General features: G+C 47.5%; 1 protein-coding gene across 1 annotated transcript in view; it reads right to left on the reverse strand.

Annotated features, from left to right (window-relative positions):
- The window catches only part of Csmd2 (CUB and Sushi multiple domains 2), a 552860-nt gene that overhangs the window by 124271 nt on the left and 409536 nt on the right, over positions 1-19053 (reverse strand). Inside the window, exon 25 of the mRNA XM_035438911.1 lies at positions 15514-15640. Coding sequence (XP_035294802.1) covers positions 15514-15640 — 127 coding nt within the window. The remainder of the gene's footprint in view (positions 1-15513; positions 15641-19053) is intronic.

The following is a 19053-nucleotide window of genomic DNA, read 5'->3' on the forward strand; positions in this document are numbered from 1 at the left end:
TCCCCCTTTTAGACAAGCTGGTTTTGAACTCGCTATGCAGCCAACAATGACTTTGAACTTCTGACCTTCCTGCCTTCACCTCTGTAGTGTTGGGAGGACAGGTGTGCGCCACCACCATACCCAGTTTTGTGTGGTCCTGGAATCAAACCCACAGCTTTATCCACGCTAGAACTCTATCCACTGAGCTGCACCCCCGGCCCTGGTTTTAGGTCACTCTCTTTCTTCAATAGTTTACTGTGTCCTTATAGACCTACTTAATATTTTCCACAGAAATGGATAATCTGTTTCCCAATTTTTCATCAAACTTCAAGGAACATGCCTGTATTGGTGGGACTTTTCCCATTCTGCCAGTGTTTTGGTAGACTTGTAGAAATTATTTTTGGTGGGGCGGGAAGTAGAAGAGCATCTGAGTTTTTCCCTAATAAAGGTTGTTAAATTATCCTGTCATGTGACTCTGTCAATCTCTGCGCCTCCAAACAGCATTAAGTTGTACTATTCTCTGTAAACTCCACCTCTTCAACACCAGATATTACAGTGTTGCAAATATATTCTACATTAAAATACTCTCCCATCTGCTAGACCAAAATGGAACCTCACTGGCATTTTGAATTTAGATAATTTAGTATTTTACATAACGTTGAAAATCTATGAATATAATTTAGGGACATTTTTATTTCTTCATATTCTTTTATCCATCTTAATTGGGCTACTTATCTTCAAAAATTCTGTTTGCATACCAAGCTCTTTATTTGTTATTTTTACCTAAATTGGCTCCTGTTGTGGGATATATTTTTCAATGCTAGTATTATCTCCTAGTGTCTAGTACCCTATTTTCACTTTAAATTTTGTTTATGGTGCCTAAATCAGTAGAGAAGTAACTCAAATATGTTAATCTTTTCCTTTAGGGACACAGGGTATCATGTTGTACCAGGGAAAACTTCTCTGCCATAATTAAAAACCCAAATTGTCGGACTGGCAAGATGTTCAGTAGGTAGAGGTGCTTGCAGTCAAGCCGGGTGACCTGAGTTCAATCCCCAGGATTCACCCAGTGCAGATAGAGAGCCAGTTCCCACAAGGGACTCACCCAGTGCAGAGAGCCAATTCCCACAAGGGATTCACCCAGTGCAGATAGAGAGCCAGTTCCCACAAGGGACTCACCCAGTGCAGAGAGCCAGTTCCCACAAGGGATTCACCCAGTGCAGAGAGCCAGTTCCCACAAGGGATTCACCCAGTGCAGAGAGCCAGTTCCCACAAGGGATTCACCCAGTGCAGATAGAGAGCCAGTTCCCACAAGGGATTCACCCAGTGCAGAGAGCCAGTTCCCATAAGTTGTCCTCTGCCCTTCACTTCCATGCTGCTGCACATGTGCAGTGTGCAAACAAAAATAAGTCCAAGCAGGACATTTATTTTGAAAAGCCTTTAGAGGATGGAAGGATGGTAAGAGCCAGAAGGAGACTATTTTCTGGGCATCGGAGTGCCATTGCACATAGGAATTTCTAGAAGTTGTGAATCTATGTCCAAGAGTTGTACGGAGTTTGGCCGTGGATGGGACACTCATGAAGTCCCAGCCGTAGTTGAGGACTTGGTAATTGATGGCTGCTGTGGGAAAGAGTTAGTTTCTTCAGGCATGTGGTCCCTGAGAGGTTAGTATGATCCAGTAGATGGCCCTATGACCATTCATGTACAGGCACTGCCAAGTGGACTCAGTAGGTACAAACAAACAAACAAACAAACAAACAAACAGGGAACACACAAGTTGGAAAGGAAAAGTGGGGGTAGGGGACAGAAATTGGAAGGTAAGGGATAAGGAGGATCTGATCAAAATATTTATGTATGACATCCTCAAACGATAAAAAGAAATTACTTTTTAAAAAGAAACTACTAAAAAAATCCTAATCGCAATATTTTCCTGGAGCTTTCAGTTTTATGCTCCGAGATGGGCAGCATTAATATTTATCATTATCCCATTACTTACTCAGCAATAACTTATCCTCACGTCTATCTCAAGTGGCCTCCCCTGTATTTTAGACATTGAATGAAACCTCTGTTTATTCCTTCCTTGTCGCCATTCAGTGGATACTTAGTGTGTTCATTTGTTTTCTGCCTCTCCAGCCTGGGTACAGTTTTTGAGGGGGGTGGGGCCGACCTTCTCTCCTACTGCTGCTCCACCCTCAGGCCGTGATTGCCTGTTCAGGGGCTCAAGAACACAGACTCACAAGGGAACACTCAGGGTTCCCTGGCTACTTGACCTGTCCCAATGAAGATTCTGCTGTTCGGTGAACTCTCCTTTGCCTGTGCTGGTTGCTGCTCCTTGTAAACCTGGAACACAGCTCTTCGGCATCCTCGCAGTTTCCCAAAGCCTCATATTTTGCTATTCTAATACGAAGAGGTCCCCTTTGTCTTCTTCCCCCTAGTTTATTCAGGCAAGTCTCCAATTTACTCCTTATGGTACCAAGTTCCAAAAACAATTCCAGTGAGGTTTCAATTGGAATTGAATGGAGAGTGGACATCTTTGGTACTTACTGTGCCCAGGCGGGAGCACGTGGATGACTGTGTTTTGCTTCTTAGTTAGTTAGTTGTCTTATGTGCACACTTCTGATTCATTCCTCAGAAATCCATAAGTTTATGATTTTGGCTTCACTGTAAATGAGATTTTGTTTTTATTTCATAGTGAAAGATGGCTAGGGAGTGAACCATGGTTACCATGGTAGTACATTTCAGGTATTACACATGGGCACTTATACCCTTGACATGCTCACCACCTCCTGGAGAAGGTAGCTCTGGGGGAGAGGCAGGGATGGCTGGAGAAGATCTGACCATAATTAATTTTGTACCCGAGGGCCACATGGAGATGAGGCCATGTTCATTTTGTTCAGCCTGGCTGATCGGAAGCCACACAGAAACGTCACATTGATGAGGCTCAGGGAAGTGGAGGGGCAGAAGGAGCAGAAAGGAGAGGGTGGGGAGTCCTTGGCATGCACAAACAATACGTGAACAACTGAATGGATAGAATGTCCAATTCCAAACCCAGGATGCCATTTTCCAGGAGTTGCTGGAGATGGCAACACTCCTTCACACAGACCCACAGTGGCAAATGACAGAGTGCTGAGACAAAGTAACCACTTTAGGGACAGAACACGGGGAGGACCTCTTAGAGGGGATGACATTTAAGCAAGATGGCAGGCTCAGAGGGAGCTGGCCACAGCAGGGCAGGCCAGGTTAAGAGGTGGCTGGTAGCATCCCCCAGATAAAGGGCAGCATGTGCAAAGGTCCCGAACAGGAAGCTGTCCCTGGGCATCTGATGACCCTGGGCACCTGGGCAACAGAAATATCAGAAGTGCTCTGAAGTGGCTGGCAGGGACTGGGCCTGCTGAGATGCTTCGGGTTGGTGGGGGGAGTTTGGATTTTATTCCACTGGCTAAGGGAAGCTGCTGAAGGATTCCAAGCTGAGGCCTGACAGGGTCTGGTTCAGGATTTAAGAACATTATTGCTGTACCCATGAGAACAGGTAGATACAGGCCAGAGTAGATGCAGGGGACTTAGCTGGGGGCTAGTAGGGACCCCTCTGATGGTGGGACTTGATGAGAGTCAGTGAAGACTGGCTTTGCCAAGTCACTCACACTCTCGTGAAGAAATTCCTCATCTTGTAGAGATCAAATTCTATAGGCACTGGTTGGAGCATCGGATCAATAGTGATCAGTATAGGCCCCCAAACTTGGCTTATCTGGGCTGCTTCCTGCAGGTGAGTGGTGAGGACTGGCATTGGTTTGAAGATGGCATCTGTACTGTGATCCCAGGTGATGAGGTATTGGGATGGTGACGTGCCTCTTCCTGCGGATGCCTTGCTCATATACACAAACAAATGCTTGTTTGTTGGTGCCATGGACACAGAACAGGCCATCTCTCAGGAAGAGGGATGGGGCACATTGTGCATAAGCCTTGTCCACTGAACATTGGAAAGACACACAAACATGAGGAAGAGAGAAAGCCAAACACGGCGATGACTGAGCTGTTGATTTCACACACCCTCCAACTGGGACATTCACAAGAATCTGTCATCACAGTGTGAACCCCACGGACCCTGTCGGGGTTGGCATGCAGAAAGAGGATCCTTACCTCAGGGGACAGTGGCCTGTAAGTGAATAGCAACTAGAGGGAGGGGCTCAGAAACCAGTCCCTAGATGAGAATGCAGCTTAACTGATCCCTGGAGACACTGGAAGTGACAAGGAGGAAATCATGCTTGCTCAATGAAAGGTCCTGCCTCTGAGCCATCTGACAGCAAACTCGCTATTAAGCCATGATTGTGATAGCTGACACTGGAATGAAAGCATGCTACCCAAAGAACAAATGCTGGGCCGGCCAGTGGTGGTTCCAGGCCAGTAGGGCTGTTGGGTGCTAGCTTTTAGGCTTTGGTTCTTGGGGTCAGTTGGAGTTCAATTCTCTTCAAAAGTAGGGGAATGGAACTGGGTGGGCTTCAGGACACTGAGGTGTGATCATCTAGGATAGTGACTGCTGTTTTGGACATAGGCTGTGGCCCCAGGCTTCTCTCTTGTGTGCCAAGTGACTTTGGACCTGGAGCTATTTTTGCATTATCATCTGTGAGGCCTTGCTTGGGGACTTCCCAGTTTCTGGAACTGTGAGCCATGGATATTTGTTGCCTGTTGTCCTTCATTTATTCAGCTTGTGGCTGTCACTCTGTCACGCTTGGTTACTTTTCTTTCAGAACTCTGGCACCAACGAGTGTGCCTCTTCAGCCTCTGAGTCTAGTTTATCTCCTGTTTGAATGCTTTTGTTTCTTGCAGGGCATATGCTGCCACCGTGGATTTTAATTGTGGTGATGTCATTATTTTCTTCACGTCCCAATTTGTCGCCATCACGTCCTTTCTCAGGCGCTCCCCCTCCTCCACCCGCCCATCCGTCCATCTCCATTAGCATCCCTAGGTTTTGTAATTAAATGACAGTGTTATGTATACAGTCCATCAGAATACCTACCATCTATTCTGTTTTTATTTTTTGACATCCTGGGGGTAGAATCAAGGGCTAGGTGTCCTAGTTATCATGAATTATCAACTTGACACAGCCTAGAGTCATCTGAGAGGAAAGCTTAGATGGAAGACTTGCCTAGATCAGACTGGCCTGCAGGCATGTCTGTAGGCGATTGCCTTGATTATTAATTGATGTAGGAGGGCTCAGCCCACTGTGGCTGGCACCATCCCTAGGCAAAGAGTTCTTGGCTATGTAAAAAAGCTGATTAAATACAAGCCTTCCAGTGAGCCAGAGAGTGATCCAGAAAACAGCTTCCGGCCATGGTTCTTGCCTTGAATTCCCACCTTGACTTCCTTCATTGATGAACTGAGACCCGGAAGTATAAGCCAAATAAACCTTTTCTTGCCCAAGTTGCACTTGATCAGAGGGTTTCATCACAGCAACAGCATGAATCTGGAACACTAGGCAAGTGTTTTGCTACTGAGCAACAACCCCAGTCTTAATTCTTTGTATTTTTTCTGTCTCCTGGAGTACAAAACAAAACAAAACAAAAACCTTTCTTGAAAAAAAAAAGGTTCTGTTTCTTTAGAGAAAGTTATTTTTTTTCCTCACGAGTGCTGTACTTTATGGAACATCTTGTGCATTTATCTTATTTGTGCATTATTATTTTTAATCTCTCATTTCGAAGGGAGAGATTGGTAGGATCAGGTGTGCTAGCCAAGAAGGCAGGTGATGCTAATTCTCCTAAGAGACATCAGAATTCATGCCTGGGATCGTAGGCTGGCAGCCAGAGGGTGTGTTCTGGCTAATTCAACTACTCAGGCTAGCTTGGCTGGCTTATCGTACTTAGATAATTTGAAGTAGCTGTGTTTCTTTCTCTAGAGGCAATCCGTGGAAAACAAAACCACCAGAGCTCACTGCTGTCCTTAAGGCCACATTTATACCTACCTACCCGGCTGTCCACCTCCTCTCCTTCCTAACAGCATTCTGGCTCTTTTTGGCCATTTCCTGACTCAAGGTAATCTGAAGGCTGAAAAGCGCTACCTGCTGGGTGTGCTGATCTGTGTGGCTCCTTCAGGAGGTTGCTCTCACAGCGCAGCTACACGGACCTTCACTGTTTAAAGTTTAACTCACCACTGCTCTTTTAAAAGAAACCTTCTGGAAGCTGCTGAACCCGAGGCCAGTATTCCTGGCAAGATCTGTGAACACAAGCTTTGCCTCCAGTGCCTTCTGCCTCCTCCGGGCCAGCTGCCCACTTGCTGGCTGACCGCTGTGGAGAACAGCTCTGTGCTATGACACATCTGAGAGTGCAGCAGGGGCTCCGGGCTGCAGGCACAGCCAGGTATTTTGTCTAGTTCAGTATCCTCCTAGGAAGACAAGCTCCACTAGGCAGGGAAGCTGCTTCCTCAGAACCTCCTCTTGGCAGCTTTGCTGCCGGGTGGCCGAAAGCTAAGAATGAGGCCTGCAGTTTACCCTTACTTCCGTCACAAAAAATAGCCCTACAGGTTAAAAGGAACAAGGAGCTACTTACTGGCCAAATAGGAGCATATGGGTATTAGGCAGAGAATCAATGTCCAATAGCAAAAAGGTCCCCACATTCCACTGGTCCCAGACCCCTGCAGGGAGGGCACACCTGCAAAGGAGCATCACATCTCTCTTCCTGCTACTGCTCTCTATAGTCCCTATACATCTACGGTTACTATGCCAACTGCACTTGTATGCAAGAAACTCCATTCTTCTGAATGTAACCATGGTTGTCGAATGGTCATACTAGGCCCTTCTCTGGTTTCCCAGCCAATTTCTCCACTGAATTTCTACCACCTTGTCATCTTGTCACTCCAGACTATGAGATCTGTAATCATGGCTATGTGTATCCATGCCGTCCTCTATTTTGTAGGCCTGGGAGGCCCTTCCTACTATAGTGCCTTCACACTGAACACTTACTGATGTTGTCATTGCATGCAGGTAAGATCTAGGCACCTATTTGTAGAGGTGTATGCAGGTGGGTGCATGTGTGTAAAACTGCACACATATGCATGGATGTGTATACAGGGGCACACTTGTGAGTGTAGAGGTCAAGTTGATCCCAGGCTCCATCGCTCTCCACCTTACTTGGCAGAGGAATAGTCTACCACTGAACCCGGAGTTTACCGATTCCACTAGATCAGCTGGCCAGTGAGTTTCAGTGATCTACTGTTCCCCAGCACTGGAATGAGTGACCTTCACTGCTGGACCTTTCCATGAGTTCTGGGGATCCCAACTCAGGTCTCCAAGCTCATGCAGCAGGCAACCGTCACCCAGTGATCCCCTCCCCAGCTCCACTCCCCTCTTCTCTAAGTATAGCTAGGATAGTGGTTTGCTTCTAATTCCCCAACTTCAGATGCCACCTAGGTACTTCTGCTGCAGCCTACATTATCATATTTTGCTGGACTCTTGGCAGATCTGCACTACTTCCGAATCTCTCCCCCGTCTCTGCCATGGAGACTGCAAAACAAAGCGACATCGGTTTCTCATTTTTTTCTTCAGCAAGTTCTGTCTAAAGACCTGTAGGAAGGGCAGTGTCTTGAAAGGTAGCAAGGCTTCCCAGGAAAACACTCAAACCCTATGAGCAGAGACTTGTAGGCCCTCCGCCTACCTTTCTCTAGAATGGAACACAGATACAGCTCCTAGAGCTGCAGCAGCTGACCAAGATAACCACAAGGTTGAAAGCCTCAGGATGCCACAGAAACAGCCGAGGTCAAGGTGCCGTGGGCAGCTGGGCCAGGTCTGGGAGGGGCATTTAGATTCTTGTTTAAGAGAAAAAAGAACGCCCCCATCTGCGAAGCCAGCTTTAGTCAGTGCTTCTATTTCCCTTCCCAATAAACATAATTTCTCTCTGAGACCTTGATGGGAAAAGACTGTCTAATTTATGCTTATACTCTTGGTGCCTGGTACGGTGCCTGATGCCTGGAAAATGCTCCACATTTTTTAGTTGAACTGAATATTGCTACTTCCTTCAAAGTGTTCCAATAGCTCCTGTTCTACTGAGAACTGATGCAGTGTACTTCCGGCCCTTAGGAGGCTGCCGAGACCCTTTCTCCTCCTACACCACCCCACCACGCAACTCCAGTATGGTGGGCTTTGTTCCTGGACTGGGCTTGTGCTTCTCTCCCCCAGATGGAAAGATCTCCTGCTCTCTAGGAAGGACTTCTCTCTCTCTTCAGTCACCGGTCTCTGTGGCCTGTGCTAGTGGCATCTACCAACTGTTTGACTGTGGTCCCTTAAACTAGGGCTGGACTTCAGACTGCTCTTTGTTTTGTCTCTGCAAACCATGACAAAGACCCTGCTGTCTCTAGTGCCCACTGTTTTAAGTGCAGCTAGGCTAGGGGCAGAAGGGCAGGTTGCAAGAGCAGTGTCTGGAGAGACAGATGGGCTCCAGGTGCCCCACACTGTTTGGGCGTCCAGGTCTGTAAGGCAGGGCTGACACTGGTCTGGAGCCTGTTGTACTGTGAATGCTTGATTGACAGTGGTCAGAGGGGCACACCCAAGTGCCTAAGCCTTTGCCACATTTTCTTTGTCTAATACTCTGAACTGTTCTACAAATCATAAGAAGGAAAATTCTAGCCCCACCCTGGAGATGGAGAGGAGTCCACAACTTTATGGGGTGAACCTCATGGTCCCGTATTGTTAGCAGGTAGAACTGCATGGGGGGGGGAGCCATGTCCTACACCTTACTGTGTACAAACTGCCAGGCTTTGGTGGAGCATCCACTAAAGATCATGAAGGTCACTGTATCCATAGGAAAGGTTGATTTGCCAGTCCACTCTGGCTAAGAACACCAGGAACTACCTACTTTGCAGCTTGGCTACACCCAAGGTGTGAGTGGTGGCTCTGTGAGGTTCAGGCAGGTGCCTGCTGCCCTTCTTGGAGTCTTGCTCAGTTTTTGAGATGATCCTGGCAGCAGTCCCTCTGGACACATCCGATACTATCAGGGTGGGGTCAGGTGCCCCTAGAAGGGCCTCTTGGAGTCTTCTGTCCCTGCTGCAACCATCCCACATCCTCTCCATCTGGTACCCCTGTTCCTGCTCAGGGCATAGCACCTACCACCCATGACCTTTAGAACTGACCTACTGTAAGGACTCAGGCATTATGCTGGTCTGCCCCTGTCACCTGTCAGAATGCACTCAGGCAGTACCCTGGTCAGCCCAGCGTTCCATGATTGAGTAGTCTGCACGTGGGTGCAAAGGACCCCTTTGAAAGAAAGACCCCCTGCCCACTTATGCTCTCTGTCCGTCTCTTTTCCTCTCTCTTTCCTGCTGTTCCCCTGGGGCAGAAAGGACTTTTCCTGTTTTCCTCTTCTCCTTTGTCCTCTCTCTGTCTGTCTCTTTACCTCTGTTCTCTTTCCTTACCCCTTCCCTCCCCTTTATAATAAAACTTCTCATTGAAGCTCTGTCTGCCTGGCATGTTTGTCCCTCCACCTGGATTAACCTTGCCCACCATGGAATCTGCCATGGTCCCCCATGCAAGGTTCCCCTCAAGCTTTATCATAACACCTACAGCCTGCAGCGCTTAGGGGATGCACTGACTGGGTAAAATGGACAACTCTCCATCTCATTTCTAGGGCAGCTACCATTTTAAGTGGTTTGTAAACATTGACCCACTTACCCCTCCCAAGGAGCCAGTACCCTTAATCACCATTTCACAGGATGACAGAAACAGACAACACGGACAGAGAGTGCCAAGCTGAGCAGATAATAAGCACGCAGGTAGTGCTGTGTGCCCCAGTCCAGCTCCTAGCTATGACTCAAAGTGGCACAAACAATGGAACTCGTGGGACATCAAGAATCCAGTTGAATAATCAGGCCCAAATGGCCTGACTACTACATACAGTGGATGCTGGAAAACAAGTGACATCGTAAAACAAAGCACACGTGTGTCCTCAGAGGGATGCAGATGACGGCACATTGATAAAAACAAATGCAGGCTGTCAAGAGCAGTCGGAAAACAAAAGGCTCGAAGTGGAAACAGTAAGGTTTCGGGGATGAACATAGGAGGGGTTTGTGATCAGGGAGAGAGGGGCTTGTGACTGCTGAAAACAGAACGGAGCAACTTTCCACAGTAGAAGAAAAACAAAGCCAATTAGATCAGATCAGCCAAGGGCAGGAGAGAGTCAAACCGGAAGACCTCAGCAGAGAAGCAGCAGAGCATCTTCTGTTTGAAGGAAAGCTGGCTATACAGGACGTGAGAGAAATATGGAGCTTGGGGTCTTTTCATATCTTATGCATCTGGGGAAGACTAATAAAACAGATGGGTTGAAAAAGTGAAAAGGGTACAAATGCAGTAGAAATAAAAACACCATGGGGCCAGGGTGATATCTCAGTCGGTAAAGTGTTTGCTTCATGAGCATGAGGACCTGAGTTCAGGTCCCCAGAACCCACATAAAAAGTCTAGCCCTGCAGGGCATTCCTGTAACACCAGTGCTAGGGAGGCAGACACATAAGGTTCCTGGGCAGTGTTGGTCATCTGAATAGGTGGGCTCAGCTCCAGATTTAGTGGGAGATCTCGTCTCCAGGAGTACAGTGCAGAGCAATTGGGGAAGATGCCCAGTGTTGATGTATGGCCTCCTCATGCAGATGAACACATGTGCACAGACATTTACACACACACACACACACACACACACACACACACACACAGAGAGAGAGAGAGAGACAGACAGACAGACAGACACACACACACACACACACACACACAGAGAGAGAGAGAGAGAGAGAGAGAGAGAGAGAGAGAGAGAGAGAGAGAGAGTATCATGCAAATTATATAAGCACTTAGTGACTTTAACAAAGATTTTTAGATTTTCCTGGATTTTAAGTTGAAATGAGAAAGTGTTTAGAAATGAGGCCAGGCAGACACAATGGACTCAAGTGAAATTCCCTGGCCCCACAAAAGAGCTGGAATCAGTAAATTGGTAAAGGAGAAGAGGACAGCCACAGAGACAGATGCTGTGTGGAAAGCCAGCCTTCCCACAGGCCACCAAGGGTAGAAAGCTGATTTAGTATCTGAGGGAACGTCAAGGTCATGTGTCAACATCTGCCTTCAAAGAATATATCTAAAGGAAATAATTGGATATGTGTTCGAAGATTCATATACAAAGATGTTCATTGGAGTGAAAAATCTGAAACAATTTGCTTTATCCACAGGGAGAGGTTTTATCAATTATGGCTCAGCTCACAATGGTCTTCTCTGCAGCCTTCAGCCATGGGAGGCAGGTCCCGTGATATTGACATAAGATTATGACCGTGGTTAAGTGTTAAAACAAAAAGCAAGTTGCTAAAGCTGGCAACGAGATGGACTTGTTTAAGAAACCGTGCTTGCTGGATTTGCTTTGTGTATGTGGCTACACAACATGCCTAGAAGAATTAAAAGAGCAAAGGGGGACCAGACGTTATTTTCAGTGGAGTGTGTGGAGGAGTAACATTTCACTGTGAGATGCGAGAATTTTGGATTTATATTCTCTGACCTTTGTTACTGTGGCATTTTGAATTTTTAAAAATGACTTCCTATTTTTATTAAACAGAAAATATGGGCACACAGGTGTCATAGTGTGTGTGTGTGTGAGAGAGAGAGAGAGAGAGAGAGAGACAGAGACAGAGAGAGACAGAGACAGAGACAGAGACAGAGAGAGAGAGACAGAGACAGAGAGACACAGAGACAGAGAGAGAGAGACAGAGAGAGAGAGAGAGAGAGAGAGAGAGAGAGAGAGAGAGAGAGAGAGAGGACAGCTTGTGGTTCTCTACTTCCACCATGTGCATTCAAATTCAGGTCATTAGACTGAGCCATCTTTCTGGCCTCCTATTTTTTTTAAATAGAAAAAGTCTAATAATATTCAGCATAAAAAAAAGCCTAAATAGGGACTCGAATGCAAAGGGCTCTCTTCAGATCTGTGTAGTTATTAGCTCCTTTTATTTAGCTGCTGGTTATTCCAGGGAAGAAGTGGAGGGTTGAGGGGGGAGAAGGAAAGGGAGAGAGTTGGGGAGAGGAAGAGAGAAAGAAGGAGACAAGACAAATGCAGAGGGATGACAGAGCTGGGTGGGAACTCAAGGTGGGGAGTGTCTTGTTCACCATTTTTGCACCTGCTGGAAGACCTGCACCTACTTAGTAGTAGCTCCTGTGGGGTAGCTGTGGCTATAAGAGGCTTGTCAGGATGAGGGTTGGGGCATCCTCATATGTTTTAAATTTATTTATTTATTTATTTATTTATTTATTTATTTAGTTATTGTGTGTGTGTGCCATGGCACACTTGTGGAGGTCAGAAGGTGATTTAGGGAAGCCAGTTCTCTCCTTCCACCATGTGAGGCCTGGAGATTGAACCTGGGATGTCAGGCTCGGCAGCAAGTGTCCTTACCCACTGAGCCATCTTGCAGGGCCAAGTATCTTCATATTCTAATATTCTATTTCCCTTTGCGCACACACACACACACACACACACACACACACACACACACACACACACACACACACACACACACACACACGAGTATTGAACACACACGCAGCAGGCCCCATGGCCTCCTATTTCTTGCCCTGTTCTGGAGAGGGTATCTATTGTTTTGTCTTTTGCCTTGAGCCTCCTGCCTCCCCTCCACTTCCTGGCTGTCTTTTCTTGGCAATGAACTTGTCCTCACTTTGGCTGCACACCCCCGCCTCTTGTTTCTCATGCTTTCCCTATACTCCATGAACCTGCTGCCTGACAGTGTGTGCTGCCTTCTTCTATCCTTGCTGCAAAGTCTTCATTCCTAAGGACGTGCTGGAGCAACTTTTTGGGATGCTGATGTGGGCTACCCATTCTCTTTGGAAAGGGCTGGTCAACTGTATAGAGACCAAGCATCAAGAAGTAGCCATTGGACTTTTGAATGTACCAGCCAAAGAGTAAAATGTCCAGGAAAGAAGGAGGAGGAGGAGGAGGAGGAGGAGGAGGAGGAGGAGGAGGAGGAGGAGAAGGAGGAGAAGGAGAAGGAGAAGGCAAAAGAGATAAAATCCCAACAACTCTCACTAAGTGGCAGGTGCTGGCTATTGCTCTTCCAGCCTTTCTGTTTGTTTTAGGTATTTGTTCCTTGAACCATTAGGCATCATTTACATATTTACCAAGAATGAAGTCAGTTGGTGGGAGCACTTACATGTCCTCTGAATTGGTTTCTCTTTCCTCATCTCAACTGTAGCTACATGGTTCAGGTCTCCTTGCCCAGCAGACCTTGAAGACAGCTTTCTCCCAGGACTCCCCAGTGTAGCCTGTCCCTTCAGCTCACTCTCCATAAAACTGCCAGATGCCCAAACTTAGCACACAGCCCGAGGCCCTCCACTGTGGGGGGCCTCTGCTCTGCCAGCCTCCAAATCATAGGACTTCACATACGCTGGGGATCACTCCCAGCTCCAGTTCCTTCACGGGGGTGGGAGGAGGGGTGGGAGTGGGATGTATATGGGGGAAATACCTTGCCTTACTGGGAAGCCTTTCCTCTGCCTCCAGACCTCCTCTTTGGCTACCTGGCAACCTTCTCACCATCCTTGAGGGCTCGGCTCTGGTTTCATCTCCAGGATGACTTCCTGAACCCTCTGATTTAACTTTACATTCCCTTCCCCCTCAACCTTGTTCTGTGCCTGCCTGCAGGATTTTCTTTGAACAGGAAATACAAAGCCTCTACTTGTATAATAATTTGTAGTGATAGTTGATACATGAAGGAGTGAATGAATGAATGGATGAATGAATGAATGATGCCCTGAGTCAGGAGAGTCAGGAGACTTCCTTCTGATTTGCATACACATGCCCTAAAGTGAAACAGCTGTTTGCTCTCCAGTATTTAGTGCCTGAGGCTCTATTCTAGAGTCACTAACCACACAACTACCTTGCCATCCCAATCCTCCCTGTTCATTTATTATTCACCGGGCTTTCTTGGCTGTGAGTGTACACATAGGGGGTCGTCAGCAATTTATCTTTTCCAGACTGTCACTGCAGACAAGTGGTGAGAAAGAACTCAGAGTGGTTGGTTGAAACCATGGTGGCTCTGAAAGCTGGAACGAGATGCTCATCTTTCACTCTGTGACATGCCAATGGACCTCATCAGGGGGTACATAGGCTGGTAAGTGTCCCAAAAGTCATTCTAGCAGCACTGTCCCTTTGTGAAATCCTAAGTTCCCATGTGTGCCATTCTCCGTGTGTGGGGTATAGTTAAAAAATGCGGGTAGGGAGAACACTGAGTTTCCTTAATTCCAGGGGAGTGGTACATAGCAAGGAACACATTGTTTAAATCTCTTTTAGCAACACATTCACATCGCCTAGTGAAAACCCAAGAGTAGGGACCTGCTCGTCACAACTCTACCCTTTCCTTGGCTCCCTCTTTATCCCTAGTCCTCGATGCTGACTTCCTGTGTGCTCTCTGCACTGTCAATAACATTGGTGGACCAACTCTGAAAGACTTGCGGTGACTCCCTTTTATTTATTGACATTTAAGGTTCTCCATAACCAGGCCATTCTAATCCCATCTAGTCCTTATCCACATGCGGCCCCTACTCCAGCCAGCCTCTTCTCTCATTCGGTCACCTTCCACACCTCTGAGCACACTGCCACTCCAACCTACTCTTTGTCTCCTATCTCCTCTGAACCATACAGTTTCAGGCTCACCCTAGCCAGCAGTGTGATATAATGTGAAGCTCTGGAAAGATCTGCGGTACTCTCCAGGTTATTTGTAACTTGCAAAGCTTAGACATGTAGAACTTTTGCTTGAACTCTTAGCGGTCTCGTATCCAAATGGACCTATGCATCAGGATTTATTATTAACATCACCAATAGGACTGCTAGAGAGAAGTCACGAGACAGGCTGGCTGTGCACCTGTCAATCAGAGACACTCCTTTCTTCTCTGCTGGCCTGGACTCTAAGGAGTTCCTAAGTCAGATGCTGATTTGGGAAGGGAGCTGTCCTGGATGGAAAATGTACCAATGCCAGACATTGCTGGCTTTTGTTACTTAATCCCACACAGCCCTGACATACGAGTTCTTCTGGCTCTCATTTTACAGGAAGCAGAGAGGGAAACGGAAGCAGCCTGCCTCGTTCAAACAGCTCCAGCAGATCTGGACTGGCTTCTAGGACTGGCACTGTCACTGTGACTGAAGTGCCACACCAAGCCCAGTACACAGCATGTCATTCCAGAGATTTAAGTGACACCCCACCTCTACAGAGGAAGAGGCCCAAAGTGATTAAGTCTCACTAGTAGTCAATGGAGGAGCTGGGATGCAAACTCGGGCTGTGTAGCTTCAAGCCTGGGCCCCTGCTGCTCTATGGTAGAATGTTCCAGCAGTGAGTTGTGTGGCCTTGGTGGCAGATTCCATGAGGCTGAGGCAGAGTCCCCCATACCTAGGGTCTCTGTGTTGACTACTGATCCCAGCAGTGGTAGGAGGGTCCTGACAACCACTAGGGGGGCCTGTCAATGGTGCTGGTGACAGCTCCCCTTGACAACAAGTGGCAAGTGCTTCTTTGTTGGCTCTGGACACTTACCCAATGGTGCATCCTGCGTCTGCCTCGATGGTCCAGATGCAGTTGAGATTGTGTTCATAGGGGGCCGGGTACCCAGGCGATAGCACTTGCCCTGACGCCTGTCCTCTCACTGTCCCTCCACACTCAGCTGAAAGAAATTGCAACAGAACAAGTATCATGGGGTGGCCTGAGCATCCCGAAGTCACTGAGTGCTCCCCCGGCCCCCCGAAGCCACAAGTTCCTATAGCCATTCCAGGTAGTTGCAAAAGCCCCCTAGGGGAGACTAGTACTCAGAACCAGAAACAAACTCTTAATACTCAATAATAAAAGGCTCCCAACCCAATTAAAAAGCTAGGCAAAAGGTATTAGTATAGACATGTATCCAAAGAAGTTATAGGGATGACCAATATGAACATGAGGAGATGCTTACCACAGTTCGTCATTGTTATGGAACTGCCAATCAAAATCACCCCATCCCCTTCGGGATGGTTGTGACGGAAAGACAGGTGCTGATAATAAAATAGCAAGTGTAGGCGAGGCTGTGGGGGATCTGGAGCTTTCCTGTGACTGGTAGGAATGTGCAATGATACAGCCACTTTGGAAAGCAAGGTGGTAGGTAGCTTCTTAAAATTGCTAAACGTAAGTCACCTCTGTAACTTCTCTCAGAAGAAGCAAAAACATATGCTCACATAAGAACTTGAACATAAATGTTCTTAGCAGTGTTATTCATAGCAGTCAATAAGCGCAGATAAGACCAGTGTCCATCAACTGAGGAAAGGAAATACAAAATGTGGCAATATCTAATTCAACAAAAGCAATCGAATTGTGTGTTTTCAACGGGTTAATAAACTTGTAAGTGAATCAGCCCCCAGTGGTAGGACTAGCTGCCTACTCTATGACCAAACAAACTGATTGGGGCTTCTCGGGGTAGAACAGGAAGGGGTTTGTAACTGGTCGTGAAGCAAAGGGACTTGCTCTAGCTGACAGGAAGCACACTGCTGACTAGACTCAGCCCTTCTCTAGGCCAGGGCCAGTGCAGGAGGCAGCATTGCACATCTGCCTACCCTGGAACATGCTCACTGATAGCAAGTGCTGGTGCCCAGGAGGAAGAGGCCAGTTCCCCCACAGGACAGAGTCGGAGAGAGTTTGGATTCAAATGCACCTTGAAGGAGGAGCCAGAGTCGAACAGCTTGGGTGGTGGCAAGGGAGTCTGGGAGGGACGGGAGGAAGAGACCTTGCTGTTAGAGAGAAGAGGAGGGGTTTGGTAGGACAGGCTGGGGATGGGTAGTGGCTAGCAGCAGGGCTAGAGAGTCGGGCAAGCATGGGATGTTGAAAGACATGTATGCCAGGGTTCTGTAGAGAAGTGTAGTGTGTGTGCATGGGAGTGAACTCTTTATAAAGATGAGGGAGAGGACTGTAGCGGCAGCTCAGAGGGGCACAGAGGATTGAGCCTTAGGGCAAGGAAACCAGTGGAGAGATTTGTACTCCCGACAAGAGTGAGTCACTTAACCCATGAGCTGGTGGCTCCTCCAGCTGCAGTCTCCTCTGCTCAGGTACACTTCTAAGACCCTGTCTCTGAATCTCTGAGGCATTTTCCACACTGTCCCAGTGCTAGAGTCTTGGCTCAGGCCCTCTCCATCTCTCAGCTGGTACAGTTGTCCATTTCCACAGTGCTATCTGAAGGACTTCCAAAGAGAAGAATGTGCCATGCTTCTGGGGGAAAGTCCACATCCTTTGGCGGCTCTTCCTTTAGCCTCCATGACTCCAGAAGGAACCCTGGTCATGCCAAGTCTGATGAACTAACTCCACAGCCCATGTAGCCTCTGCTTGGGCCAAAAGCATGGTAAGTGCCCTTCCTTGATGGGGGATGTCCTTCTTTATGCTGTGAATATATGTTTCTCTTATTGGTTGATGAATAAAGCTGTTTCGGCCAATGGACAGGCAGGATTTAGCAGGAAATCCAAATAAGGGTAGAGAAAGGTAGTAGGCAGAGTCAGGGAGATGCCATGTAGGTGCTGAGGGAGCAAGAGGTCTGGGCATCAACCGGTAAGCCAAGACCACGTAGAGAGACACAGGTTAATAGAAATGGGTTAATGATTAAGAGAGAGCTAACCAATAAGAAGCCTGAGCAATAGGCCAAACAGTTTAAAATTTATATAAGCCTCAATGTGTTTATTTGGGACTGAATGGCTGCTGGACAGGGCAGGATAGACATTTTTATCTATATTTCCTTTGACACCTTTGTGACAGACAACCTCTCCTGCCTAGGTAAATCAGATACTATCTTCCTTTGTGTCCCCAGCACAGTGTGAATAAAGCAAATATATTCCAAATGCATTAGAATAGTGTCCATCTCCTCTGCCGTACCAGGCTCTTGACAACAGAGACCTGGCTGTAGACCGCATATCAAGCGTGTAGTAGAATGTTAGGCACTCAACACAAGTTTAATAAGTATTTACTGAATGAATAGATACACAGATACACGGCCCAGTGAGTAGAAGCTTATTGCTTCCCAGGAAAATTACTGTGTCTGAACCAAGGAATCATGAGGGAAAATGAAGAGGTTTACAGTTGAGCTATGTAGGAGAGTGAGTGTTTGGTTAAGCAAGGAGCTAAAAGCTAGGGAAGTTACAGAGGGAGGGGAGCTGAGCTTCACCTGTTACTGTGACTGACCCACCAAGCATTACTCTGACCCTGAGGCTTCAACTGGGACCATTAAGGAAGGGTTGTGGGAGAGACCTACTTCTTGTAGGGGTGCTCAGAACACTAGACCCTTTGTTCTATCTTCCCTGTGGGCTGCTATTCTGTGGTGATGCTGGGGTGGGTGGTTCCAACTTGATTGAAAGACACCAAGGTAAATGAGCCTTTGGTGGGGAGTCAGAGGATGAGTGACAATCTGATTGGGAGCAGGAAGTTGGGACAGTGGGGCGGGGGTGGGGGGTGGGGAGGGCATCGTCCATGCCCTTGACTGTGAGCACATTCCACTCCCACCTCAGAGGCAGGGTGTTTGGAGACAGAAGCCCCAGGGAAAGGCTTCAGAGGGACCTAGCTTCATCTTTCTTCCCCATGGGGTCACTTTATTCAAGGGCTGGCAGGAGGACTGGAGGGCCTCAGTACACAGTGGTGACTCCCTGAGATTCCGTTCTTCCTGGCCTGCTCCCTTCTTCCCATCCTGGAGCTTTGGCTACTGTACTTGGGCTGGGGATTCTCTTTATCAATAAACACTCGAATATCTAAGCTACAGCAGACACACACACACACACACACACACACACACACACACACACACAGAGGAGAGAGAGAGAGAGAGAGAGAGAGAGAGAGAGAGAGAGAGAGAGAGAGAGAGCGAGAGAGAGAGAGAGAGAGCCTCACTTCCTTAACATGTAGCCTGAGGAGGTATCATTGAAGATTTCCAAGGTCTGAAATACAATAGTATTTCCTAGCCCCAATTGAGTGAGTCCTCTAAATCTGATATAACTGACACGTTGGCCAGTAGAGGGATCTGACAGGGAACCCTTTCTGCAAAGCAAACAGTTATCTTATGGGAGCCACAGTCTGTCA

This window comes from Cricetulus griseus, chromosome 2, assembly GCF_003668045.3.
Source record: "Cricetulus griseus strain 17A/GY chromosome 2, alternate assembly CriGri-PICRH-1.0, whole genome shotgun sequence".
NCBI classification, from domain to species: domain Eukaryota; kingdom Metazoa; phylum Chordata; class Mammalia; order Rodentia; family Cricetidae; genus Cricetulus; species Cricetulus griseus.